General features: G+C 36.2%; 1 protein-coding gene across 2 annotated transcripts in view; it reads left to right on the top strand.

Annotated features, from left to right (window-relative positions):
- The window catches only part of LOC124776749 (protein brunelleschi), a 249179-nt gene that overhangs the window by 94436 nt on the left and 140974 nt on the right, over positions 1 to 13769 (top strand). For both annotated transcript variants that reach the window (XM_047251873.1, XM_047251874.1), the window contains exons 8-9: positions 8081 to 8221; positions 12573 to 12771. In XM_047251873.1, the coding sequence (XP_047107829.1) occupies positions 8081 to 8221; positions 12573 to 12771 (340 nt within the window). The remainder of the gene's footprint in view (positions 1 to 8080; positions 8222 to 12572; positions 12772 to 13769) is intronic.

Raw genomic sequence — 13769 nt, 5'->3', positions numbered from 1 at the left:
CCTGAACAAACTGTGTTTTTTGTTTATCTTATGTATCACTCTTTTATGGATATGCAAATAGTCAGCACACGTCACTCTCAGAAGACATTTCAAACAGTCCTTTTCACAAAACAGCCTGCAAGTGTGTCAAATGGCAAATTCCTCACGATAACACAGAACTCGCTGGCTGGCATCATATTTCTTAGAAGCCTCTTCAGTAAACAAATTAGCACAGAACAATAATACAGAGAACGTGAAAAGAAATAACTGCAACAAAAAATGTGAAAAGAAATAACTGCAACAAAAACCGTGAAAAGAAATAACTGCAACAAAGAATGTGAAAAGAAATAACTGCAACAAAGAACGTCAAAAGAAATAACTGCAACAAAGAACGTCAAAAGAAATAACTGCAACAAAGAACGTGAAAAGAAATAACTGCAACAAAGAACGTGAAAAGAAATAACTGCAACAAAGAACGTGAAAAGAAATAACTGCAACAAAGACAATAGAAATAAACATTGTAACAAAGACAATAGAAATAAACATTGTAACAAAGACAATAGAAATAAACATTGTAACAAAGAAATTAGTAAGAAACAACTTAAGTGAAGACATACATTACCTTTGAAAGTTAAAAAAAAATTTTTTTTTTAATAAAACCTGTTCAACTTAAAAGTGGAAGCTCTCCTTTACAGAGAATATAGCACTACATGGCACTAATCAATAGAAAAATCTAACTTTCCTGCATTGGCATTTTTTTCTGTAAATTATTAAAAAACATTCAAAAGTGACAGTAAAAGAACTTTGACAGATATGTCCAAACAGAGGATACCATTGTAATCATAAAGCAATTATCTTTCAAATAAAATGACTGTAACAAAATATCTAAAACTGTCCCAGAGATACCGTGTTTTAAAAATATTTCCAAAATTTGCTTCTTTGTAATGGTGTTCGTAGTGTCATCTTTGGAGGCCTGTATCTTGGGGCAGGATTTTTTTTGGAGAAATCAAAACATATTGTTTATTACTTACTCCCGAGTTTTAACATACACTAAATTCAATAACATCCAAGACTATGAACGTAACTCCCCTGCCTGAAGTAATACGGATATAGGTCATCATTTGTCTGTTGTGGAATTACAAAATTGTCCACATACAAAATACTACAAAATCTATAGTCTCAGAGTCTTTGCCTTATTCTCGAAATTACCCCCACCCCCACCCCACCTACCCCCCACCCCCCTTTTTTCCAAGCAAACAGATGTTAAAAATTTTACACACAGCGGTCATTTATCACCTCTCTTCTAAACTTAATTGCCATTGCCAGTCATTTTACTCAGTGAAATATAGATTGTAACATCTGTGTTCTGTAACTTAGTCTGTTATTCTGTGTGCTCATTTTAGAAGTCTCACTTTATTACTTAGTTATTAAAGGCAATGTTGGCTGTGTTCAACAGATCAGCTGGTTGCATTGATGTTTATTGCACTGGTATCATAATTATGTCACATGTGAAATATTTCAGTTACTAGATATTTTATCAGAAACCTTCATGGTGTTGACTTGGCTCTCCCACAAGCTTGTGTTTGTTAATTATTTGAGGATATTAAATATAATTTTGCCATTTTGAGTTAAACTCATTAATATTGTTGTTCTTCTGTCAGAATGTATTATTAATAACAGATTCCAGAGGAGAATTAATATATTGCAAGGCTATTGTGTGTGTTTATAATTGTTTTAAAAAATACCTACAACATGGTTGTGTTTGAAAAAGTCACACACACAGAGTTCCAGTTATTTTCCTATTGAAAGTATTTTGCCTTAATATGTAATCAACCCAAAAAATCACTGTAGGAAACCAAAAATGAAAATACACAAAACATAGTAATTTAATTATTTTTGTGTCCCTGGTGATTATTCATGTAGCAAAATGAGCTGAACCAAGTTTTTTTAGGAAATCCGTGACAAAGTTTCTCTCATTTAGCCATCTGACAAAAATTTAAAACTTTCTACCTCAGTTAATTTATTCTGTTATAATTTATTTTCTGTTATGGATTTTGTTTACAAAAGTGAATAGGCTGTACCTTTTCAGAGTCAGAATAACTGCATTTCTGGCAAATCTTCAATGATTTTAATAAAAATGTTACAGTTTTTTCTTCGAGTTTTTCCTGTGGCTAATTTTTATTACCGAGGAAAACAGCTAATTCTGATATTTGTAGTGAAGTAAAATGTTCGATCGTTCACATGCTGAGAAGGTACCATATGTACAAAGCTCCTGAAATCTGTGATGGGATTTTTACGGTGTAACTATCAAGGCACATGAATTTTCTTATTTCCTGCCTCTCTCTCTCTCTCTCTCTCTCTCTCTCTCTCTCTCTCTCTCTCTCTCTCTCTCTCTCTCTCTCTCTCTCTCTCTCTCTCTCTCTCTGTCTCTCTGTTCTTCTTTTTTTTTTAAAAAAAATAACAGTTATGCATGCCAAGCACTACACCAGAAATCTATAGAATCTCTACAACAGGAAGCTGTGAGTGAAGGAATCAGGCCTCTTGAATGCCTCTCAAAAGGTTGCAGCTTGTGGAGGCTTCTCATTGAAAATAATAATAATAATAATAATAATAATAATAATAATAATAATAATAATAACGGCAGCGAAGGCGGAGAAGATGGACTTCGGTACGGGGGAGCTGGCGGAAGAGGCAGCCTCTTGTCAAAGGCCAAAATGGACATAGGGCACGACGGTTCCACATGTTAGTGGCGGCACCTCGACAGTGTCTGTTCCACATGTTAGTGGCGGCTGAATAAATAATATTCCAGGCCAACAACCTGTTCTTACTTTGAGAATTCAGGGATGACCTTGGATCCCCTACAATTTACAGCTTCAAGTTGCAATATGGAAAGTTCGCACAATGGATGCTCTACCCCAGGTGGTAACTCTGATGAGGAATCCACCATTACATCATGTAATGCAATGGGACCTATGATTCTGGGGAGTCCCAACATTTGCAGTGAAGAAAAGATGAAATATATAGAAAAGCCTTCCAAGTTGCAGTTCAAGAAGAAGTACTACTTTGGAACCTTAAATGTAAATTCTCTTCTGAAAACTGGGAAACAAAAGGAATTAGAATTATTTCTGCAGAAGAACGATATACAGATTATAGTAGTTCAGGAAACACGATTCTTAGATGAGGATGTAGTTGATACACAACATTATAGAATTTGTGAAGGGAAACCAGCAGTGAGAATAACGGAAAACATGCCGATGTTTGGAACAGCATGTTATGTAAACAAAAAAATTGTGGATAGTGTAACAGAATTTAGATCAAATTCAGAAATGATATCCATGTTAACAATGAAGTGCAAGAATAAAAGTTACACCCTCATAAACTGTCATGCACCTATAAATGCTGACAACAGAAGAAATCTGGAGAAAGTAAGAAAATTCTGGGATCTTTTAGAATCTGAAATTTCTATCATACCTAAAAAGAACGTTAAAATACTTCTTGGTGACTTCAATGTGCAAATTGGGAGGGGAAAAGAAATTTAGAATTATTGTAGGTGAATATTCAGCACACTCAAGAACAAACAGAAATGATGAAAGACTAATCAACATGTGTAAAATGTTCCAGTTAAAACTCATGTCCACACATTTCTGCAAACTGCCAAGAAAAGCCAAAACTTGGAGACATCCAAATCCAAACCTAGGCGAATTTCAAGTGGATCACGTAGCCATATCTAAAAGGAACATCACGGAAATTATGAATTTTAAAATAGAAATGGGGAATTCGATTCAGATCATTCTCTCTCTAAGATTAAAATAAAATTTCTCCCATCTAAACCAAAAAAGGCGACCAAGAAAGTGATCAGATACAACACCACTACAGCTAGTATTACAAAAGAAAATATAGAAAAATTTAGAGAAGAAATTGAGACAAGTAAAGAAGGTGATTGACGTGAACTCCAGATGAAAATAACTCAAGCAGCAGAGAAAACTTTAGGATTAGCCAAGAATAAAAAGAAGGCATGGTGGAATGAGGAGTGTGAAGAAGCACTAATACAAAGAGCTCAAAAATGGAGACGTTCGAAAAAAGAGGAAGACCTTGAACAATTTAGACAACAAAGAAAAGAAACATCAAAAATAATCTGGAAAATCAAAAGGAACTCTGAAAATTGTCAGCTTACTGAAATAGAAGAAAATTTCACCAAAAATAATTCTAGAAATTTTTACCAAACCTTTAAACACATACTTAAAGGATATCAGGCACCAGGTATTTGTTTCAAAGATGAAAATGGCAAAATAGGATTAAATAATAAAGAAAATTGTGAAATTTTAGCAAATTTTTTTGAAAAGTTGTTAAACTGTCCAGTTCCAATAGATAAATTTGAATTGCCAGTGACACCTCAAAATCTAGAGGAAGATTTCCCACCAACTGAGCTAGAAATTCATGAAGCCATCAAAACACTCAAAAACAATAAAGCAAGTGGTGAAGACTCCATTACAGCAGAATTATTGAAGTGGTCAGAACCAAAAATCATAAAGGATCTACAGCTGCAATTTGAGAACATTTGGAAAACTGAAAAGATTCCAATTGAATGGAAAACAGCATTAATCCACCCGCTACATAAAAAGGGAGACAAACAAAATGTCAGTAATTACAGAGGAGTGTCACTTCTGCCAGTGGCATACAAAATATCATCAAAAATTCTCCTCAACAGAGTGGTAGATAATTTAGACAAACAACTAGGAGAATATCAGGGTGGTTTTCAAAATGGAAGATCCTGTGCAGAACAAATTTTTAACTTAAAGTCAATAATTCACCATAGAATGTTAACCAGCAAACCAATACTAGTGTCATTTATAGATTTCAAGAAAGCATTTAATTGCATAGACAGAGAAATGATAGATAAGGTCATTAGAGAATTTGGTGTTAAATCAAAACTAGCAAACATAATATGTGAAACACTAACAGGTACAGTATCTAAAGTCAAATTTATGGGAGAAGTATCTCAGCCTTTTGAAATAAAAACTAGTGTTAGAAAAGGTGATGGTTTATCAATAACTCTGGGAAGGAAAACAAATGGAATTAAGGTAATCTGCTTGGCTTTTGTGGATGATTTCGCAATACTTTCAGAAAACCTGACAGAAGCAGTTACTCAAATAAACATTCTGAAAAAATTAGCAAACAGAATTGGTGTCAAAATTTCAGCTGAAAAAACAAAATTCATGACAAATATAAAAAATGCACCAAAATGCATAGAAACACAAATAGGTAAAATAGATTGAGTAAACTATACAACAGAATGGACTAGAAAAATCTGCAGTAGATGTAAAAATTAACAAAATGGAAAGGGCATATGGTTTGACCAAAAATATTTACAACAAGAAATGTATATTTAGAAAAACAAAACTAAAACACTACACCACAGTGGTACAACCAGAATGTTTATATAGATCTGAATGCCTAACGGTGAACTATAAGATGGACAAACTAGAGGTACTGGAAAGAAGGATTATTAGAAAAATAATGGGTGCAATGAAAACTGCAAATGGTTGGAAAATAAGACGTAATGAGGAGATCTACAAAAATATAGAGAAAATATCTGCACTAATGGCCAAATGAAGATTAACCTTTTTTGGACATCTCTTCCGAATGGATGGAAATAGACTAACAAAACAAATACTCCTATATTTCTGGAAGAAAAAAATCGACAATAGCATGTATTACAGAAGTAAGAAAAGATCTTGAAAGAAACAACATCAAAGAATCAGAAATAGTAGAAAGAAACTGTTTTAAAAACTAAATACTAAATTTGGAAGGCTTTCAAAGCAGAAGGAATAAAAAATCGGGAACAACATGGACAGAAGAAAGGAAGAGGCTTCATGGAGAGAAAATGAGGGAATACTGGAAAAATAGGAAACAACAACAAAGGAAGAAGAGGAACTGAAGTTGTTAACGGGATCCTAGTTGGGCAATACAATTGTAAAAAAAAAAAATATAAATAAAGAAAAAAGGGGGCCATTGAATGTATAGGTAGAAAAGTATTTATGAGTGTCAAAAGCTATGTTTATCTAAATATTACATTATGATAAACATGAGTAGCAACAATTTGATTCATTACTTACTTAAAACAATTGAGAATTATGCACGCATACAGTGAATTTACACAATTACTAATCTTACCAAGAGGCATACAAATAGCATGTTCTCATCCCCTCAATTTAGAAATTTGAAAACATACTCGCTGGCCATGAAGCACCTGAATTTGCCCTTGTCAGTTGTAGTCTTGTGCAGTGACCCACATGTGGAGTGAAGAAATCGGCCAAGTACTTTGCTAGTTTGTATGTTAGTAAATCAGTCATGGATGCAGTGAGGTTTAGGGGTGCCCATGACTGCTGACAGTGATGGTCATGAGAATGTGTGATAACAAGAGGACTGCACTCCAGATGGCCATGTGGCACTACTGAGAGGGAAGGTGGCTCAGGCACTTTGTTCTGCATCTGTGGCAGCAATTTGAGCAGAAGTGGGCACCTCAGTGACAGACTGAACTGTTAAGTATCGGTCACTTCAAGTACAGCTCTGAGCCAAATGCCTTTTAAAGTGCATTCCTCTGATCCCAAACCACTGCCGTTTGCAACTTCAGTGGTATCAAGTGCAAACTCTTTGGAGGGCAGGGTTCAGGTCTGTCATGTTTTTTGATGGAAAGGTGGTTCTGCCTTGATGCCAGTGATGCCCTCATGTTGATTAGGAGGATGTCAGTTTAGGGCCTGCAACTGACCTGTCTGCTTGCTAGACACACTGGGCCTACTACACATGGAGGTATGGTTCGGGGTGCAGTTTCGTATGACAGCAGGAGCACTCTTGTGGCTATCACACACGCCCAGACTGCGGATTTGTACATGGGTCTGGTGATTCAACTTATTGTGCTGCCATACATGAACAGCATTCTAGGGAGTGTGTCCCAACAGGATAATGCTTGCCCACAAACTGAAGTTGTAACACAACCTTCCCTGCAATGTGTCAACACGTTGTCTTGGCCTGCTCTACCACCAAATCTGTCTCCGATCAAGCATACATGGGACATCATCAGCCAACAACTCCAGTGTTATCCACAAAGAGCACTCACTGTCCCTCTATTGACCGACCAAGTGCAACAACAGGCATGGAACCCCATCATACAAACTGACATGTGGTACCTGTCCAACACAATGCATTCACGTTTGCATGCTTGCATTCAACATTCCGGTCGTTACACCGGTTATTAATGTACCAGCATTTCACATTTGCAATGGCTTATATTGCATTAATATTAACCTGTGATCTTGCAATGTTAATCACTTAAATATGTTACCTAGCTCAAAGTATTCCTGAAATTTCATTACTCTTTGTTAATTATTTTTGGCGTTGTGTGTGTGTGTGTGTGTGTGTGTGTGTGTGTGTGTGTGTGTGTGTGTGTGTGGTTCCCCCCCCCCCCCCCCCCCTCCTCCCCAGTGAATGTTCAGAGTTCAGTAAACTATCATGGTACACACAAATCTGGTTGACCTTAGATTATTTGATTGATGAGTTATTTCACAGTCTCTCAATTGTTGGCATTACACACTGTTCTCATCAATGTGTGTCTTGTACATCATGACACACGCAGCTCTAAAATTTCTCCACCTGTTGTCCACAAAACCACAGAAGTGCCATTAGTGCTCTCACAATACACTTTCATTGCAAAAGTATGTGGAGTATTCACAAACTTAACTGTTTCAGAAATACTACACTCACACACCACACCACACCACACCACCCCTTCCCTGGCCTAGTAGCTAACAAGGTACCTATTTGGAACTTTAACTGTGACAGCAAGAAGCCAAATGTGGTACAGGCAACCTAAGTATTTTTTTTACAATGATTAGTACATTTCATGGGACATGTATGTATGTGAGCACAATAATTTGTTATTTTGTGAACAAATTTATCTGACCATGACATACTGATATATTGAGATATTTCTGCTACATCTGAAATCTAAAATCTGTAGTTTCAGTTACTAATTATTCATATAGTGCACTTCTCTGTACCATATTATGTCATTTTAAATATTTTATTTTCTTCTTCTTTTCAGTATCAAAATGCTGGCGTTATTGAAACTGAAGCATGCTTTAAAGCAGCTAGAGTAGCTGTTGAACAAGGATATACGTTGCAAGCTGCATCGTTTCTCCAAAATGTCATTTTTATTAACTTACCATTAAATGAGCAAGAAAAGGTATTACTATGCAAGAGAAAAACATTTTTATAAGATAAATTGAGTGTCAGTAATTATGTAGATGTAACCACCTGCTAGTGAGTATATAAAGTAGTTACGTATCATTGAATGCAATACATAAAAAAATTCACAAAAATCATTGTCGTTATTTGTATGGTCATTTTACAGTCTTATGCAAGGACTTTATTTATAAATTATTAAATACATGTCACAAATACATAATATAAATAAATAAACAAACAAACACTCAAAAATTTTATGACTGAATATTTAGGTCTCTCTCAGTCCACAGATGTTAGCGTCACCAAATGCAGTTCACTGAGCTCACCAGCAAATTTTAATTATAAACACTTTTCACTTAGGCACTCCATAGTTTCCTGGGAAGACCAAATCCATTCACACATTTAATAGGACAAGTAATAATGTGATAATTTTCTGGAGGGAACTTTTGCCAGACCTCTTTCCATTCTTAGCACAAATCACATACAAATCGCACATTTTGCACGGACCAGGGTGGTATTCTGGATTTAAATCTGCAGGCAGGTATAGTCTATAGCTGATTACACAGAAGTGAGTTCTGATGAGTAATACACTTTTGGAACTCCTACACATGCTGCTTCTCATCTAATGGATGGTGGTGCAATATTACAAAATACAGACAGCCACAGAAATGGTACTGATTTAGTAGTGCCACTTTTTAGTCTCATTGCATTATTTAGTTTAGTATTGAACATGGTCACTACAAACATTGCCGAAAGCATACACAAACCTTGAGACATTTTTAGGTGAAATGTTACATGAATACTTAACAACAGTTTAAATTTTCAAAATCCTGCCATTGACTTCAGTATACTTATCAGCTCTCAACTTTGAGTGTGGTTGCTATTATGGTGTCTTGAGATGCATTTGAGAGGGTAACATGTGTAGTGTATATCTAGTTTGTTTTGGTGCATCCAATCCATCTGTCAGGGAGTGGCAAATTTTGAGTTTCATGATGATGGAATCTTCAGGGGCTGCGCTGTGCTAAAATAACATATCTTGTAGCCAACGGGACTTCTTCCAATAACTGTTACAGCTTTGTACATAACACTAATAAAATTATTTGAGAGAATAACAGGCACACTTATCTGTTTGCATATCACTCCACATGACAGATTTACTAAGTACTGTGTTGAAAATCCAACTGTTGGGCTGTATCAGTTTAATTTAATTTAATTTGTAATTGGTGTATTGAGAAATAAGTGCAGCAACCAATAACTTTAAACACTATTTATTCTACTCATTATTGATTTCTACCAGCAAAGCTAAATTTCATGTGGGGTACATTCTCCAAACTGCAATTTTTGTGATGGAGGCCATCTTATCAAACTTGAGTTAACAAAAAGATATTTTTATAATCGAGGGAAACATTCCATGTGGGAAAAATATATAAAAAAACAAAGATGATGTGACTTACCAAACGAAAGCGCTGGCAGGTCGAAAGACACACAAAAAAACACAAACATACACACAAAATTCAAGCTTTCGCAACAAACTGTTGCCTCATCAGGAAAGAGGGAAAGACGAAAGGATGTGGGTGTTAAGGGAGAGGGTAAGGAGTCATTCCAATCCCAGGAGCGGAAAGACTTACCCTAGGGGGAAAAAGGACGGGTATACACTCGCGCACACACACACATATCCATCCACACATATACAGACCAAAGATATTTTGGTACACATTCTCACACTTTGGTGATGCAGGTGGTGCACAATTCAGTAATGGATTGTTGAACCTCCCAAAAATATGGCATGTTACAGTCTTTCGATCACAGATGATTTACACAGAGTTATTAAAGCTGCAAAGATATTATTCCTTATGGATTATTTTTTTATGACCTGTATATTGGAATTAGATTTTTTGGTTGGGAATAGAGGTCATTGTAGTACGGCATTTGAAAAGAATATAAAACTTCAGGTGGGATTCTTATGAATTCTTAACATTTTCTTGGGAAATGTATTTCTACCAGTTAAAAAAAAGTCTTAATATGTTCAGGTTTTAAATTGATGATGCTTTACTTAATACCAATATGTCATCATTCTCTCAGCACTTTATTTTTGAGAAATGTGTTGTTAGCCAGCTCATGTCAGTAATTAAGAATGTAATTGAGGGAATGGGTCCTGTGAATAACTATTTCTATTTCTTCCGCCGGCCAGTGTGATTTTAGGATACTGCTACATGAGCATCTTCAGAAAATAGATTTATGCCTGTGAATTTCTGGGTTGCATGCTGTCCTCTGTATTTATTTAATTTTCAGTTATTTTATAAAAAATTCGGTAACTAGGCGCATCAGATATGTGGCTGTAAACAGTGAAGTTTCTTTTTCTTTAAAAAAGAAAAAAAGGGGGGGGGGGGGGGGAAGTTAGGTTGCACTAAGGATTCATTCCGCAGACCCATATTGAGCAGATCCATGGATGTGGAGCATAAAAATGTAGCAGAAAAATATAGGTTTCAAGTTTTGTATAAGAATTAATGACTGAAGTTCTCATTCATTCCAATGAACCATAGTGAAGTCAACCTCAACTATGTGCACTGTTAAAAACTAGAAATTGTTTATGTTTATATAGTACTGCAGTAACAGTCACAGACATAAGTCACAATCGAAAGTATGTTTTGGTGACAACTGTCTGGAATCATAACATTAATTAGCCCTTCTTCCTGCTCGGGTTGGTCAAAAAGTGATCTGCAAACTCACTGCTGCTAGCTTTGGTGTGAGACAGTTCCTCGAGTATTATTTGTGGCTTGCCACAAAAGCTATATAAAGGTGAATAATGGGAATGGGTTACTTGGAACCATGTCTTATATAAGGCATTTGGGGACATATTATTGGTACATTGGAATTCAATCATCTGGCCTCCCATACTTTTTTTTTTTTTTTTTTTTTTTTTTTTTTTTTTTTTTTTTTTTTTTTTTTTTTTTTTTAAGGCAAAATTGTGGATAAGAAGATATCATGAGGAAGGAAAAAGGACTTCATACTTACAAAAAAGCAAAGTAGGAAGCCCTGAAGCAATTGTTAAGAGACCAAACCCATCATGTTAAATGCAAATGTTCAGAATGATTCCATGTTCCTGGAAAAGTGGGCAGAAATCTTGATCTTCCAGAGAGTGTAATTACTTTCAACATTTACAGTACTTGGTGGTATAGTTCAATGAAATTCTTATTTTTGTTCTGGAGAGGAGGGCAGACTATCTTTATGAAGGTCTGATGACAGTCAGTGCTCTCCAAACCAGATAGCTTCCACAACATACTGTGGAAGTATAAGCTCGATTGTTTGGAGCTGGATGACTACTGCAGCTGGAGAGAAGGAATTAGTCCAAGTTTCATGACATAAAAATTGACTTGGCCTGTGAATAAGTTTCTTGAATGTTCTGTTGGCATTATGTCATGGTCAAATGTTAGAGATGTAGGCAATGGATTGAAAATGAACACAAACGTTCCAAACTAGTCACTGTTAAAGATTATATGCAATTGTGATGGGATAGCAAATAAATAATATCTTTTCTGTTTTTTCTCCATTCACAGACGTTTTGAACTGATGAAGCATATTCACTAGCAACAGAGCACAATAATAATTACACACTGAATTTTGTAGCTTCAAATTTCTTTTGAAGGAAAACCGCTTTTAGTTTCTCTTTAAACATATTGATTTTCCTGTACATATAATTTGAACACTCATCAAAAACTTATGATCGTACATAAAACAACAATGATACTAGCATTTTGTAAATACAGCCATGGACACGTATTGACGTAGAAAGAGGGCAGCTAGTAGTGCTGTTACGATAGCAGAAGACGAATCTCTGTGAAACCCGCTGTCCTTCTAGGCTAACACGCACAGATGAACTGGAATGACAGTTATGATGAACACCTTAATGTCAGTAAAACAACCAGACTGACTCATATAAAAGTTGATTATCAAGATGAACATGAATCATCCCCTTTAAAACTTGAATGATCAGTAGAGGAGGTCACTGAATTTGAGAAAAAAAGGGTAATCAGAAGTTAAAAACTACCCATTTCCATCTAAGATAATCAGAAATTCAGATAACTTGCTCTCATGCTATTGGGATTGGGAGTGTACTATGTATTTATCACTTTCACTTTTAAGTTATATATTTTATGTATAAGGATTTCCTATATTCATCTGATTAACTGATTCAGCTACTGCATAAAATAAAGCACAGTGGTCAAAATATTTTGGTGGTAATAGTTCACCTCCTTCCTTTACGTTAATTGCTGTTATGCTTATTTTTTATCACAGATGATATGATTTTTGTGTCTTGATAATTAGCTTTATTTTGCTCTCTCTTTCAGATTCAGAGATTCACAAATTTATCAGAGTTGTACACACAGATAGGATTCCACAGGAAGGCGGCTTTCTGCAAGAGGTTAGCTGCAACGAGATACGTATCTGCTCAGAATTCTCAACCAAATTGGTCTCAGTGCTATCATTTAATGTTGCAAGCGTTATCTGGCCACAAACTTAGTCTGGATCCTACTGATTTCCCTAAAGGTAAGAATAATATTGAGACGGTTCTGCGACCGTGTGGGCTGCAGATTCCTCGACTTGCGCCATAGGGTGGTGGGGTTTCGGGTTCCGCTGGATAGGTCAGGAGTCCACTACACGCAACTAGCGGCTACACGGGTAGCAGGTGTTGTGTGGCGTGGGCTGGGCGGTTTTTTAGGTTAGATGGCCTTGGGCAAGTACAGAAAGGGCAACAGCCTCAACGGGTGCGGGGCAAAGTCAGGACATGCGGGGACCAAGCAGCAATCGGTATTGTAATTGTCAACTGTCGAAGCTGCGTTGGTAAAGTACCGGAACTTCAAGCGCTGATAGAAAGCACCGAAGCTGAAATCGTTATAGGTACAGAAAGCTGGCTTAAGCCACAGATAAATTCTGCCGAAATTTTTACAAAGGTACAGACGGTGTTTAGAAAGGATAGATTGCATGCAACCGGTGGTGGAGTGTTCATCGCTGTTAGTAGTAGTTTATCCTGTAGTGAAGTAGAAGTGGATAGTTCCTGTGAATTATTATGGGTGGAGGTTACACTAAACAACCGAACTAGGTTAATAATTGGCTCCTTTTACCGACCTCCCGACTCAGCAGCATTAGTGGCAGAACAACTGAGAGAAAATTTGGAATACATTTCACATAAATTTTCTCAGCATGTTAGTCTTAGGTGGAGATTTCAATTTACCAGATATAGACTGGGACACTCAGATGTTTAGGACGGGTGGTAGGGACAGAGCATCGAGTGACATTATACTGAGTGCACTATCCGAAAATTACCTCGAGCAGTTAAACAGAGAACCGACTCGTGGAGATAACGTATTGGACCTACTGTTAACAAACAGACCCGAACTTTTCGAATCTGTATGTACAGAACAGGGAATCAGTGATCATAAGGCCGTTGCAGCATCCCTGAATATGGAAGTTAATAGGAATATAAAAAAAGGGAGGAAGGTTTATCTGTTTAGCAAGAGTAATAGAAGGCAGATTTCAGACTACCT

This window comes from Schistocerca piceifrons, chromosome 2 (genome assembly GCF_021461385.2).
Source record: "Schistocerca piceifrons isolate TAMUIC-IGC-003096 chromosome 2, iqSchPice1.1, whole genome shotgun sequence".
In the NCBI taxonomy this organism is placed as follows: Eukaryota; Metazoa; Arthropoda; class Insecta; order Orthoptera; family Acrididae; genus Schistocerca; species Schistocerca piceifrons.
This window is presented reverse-complemented; position numbering and strand designations above follow the sequence as displayed.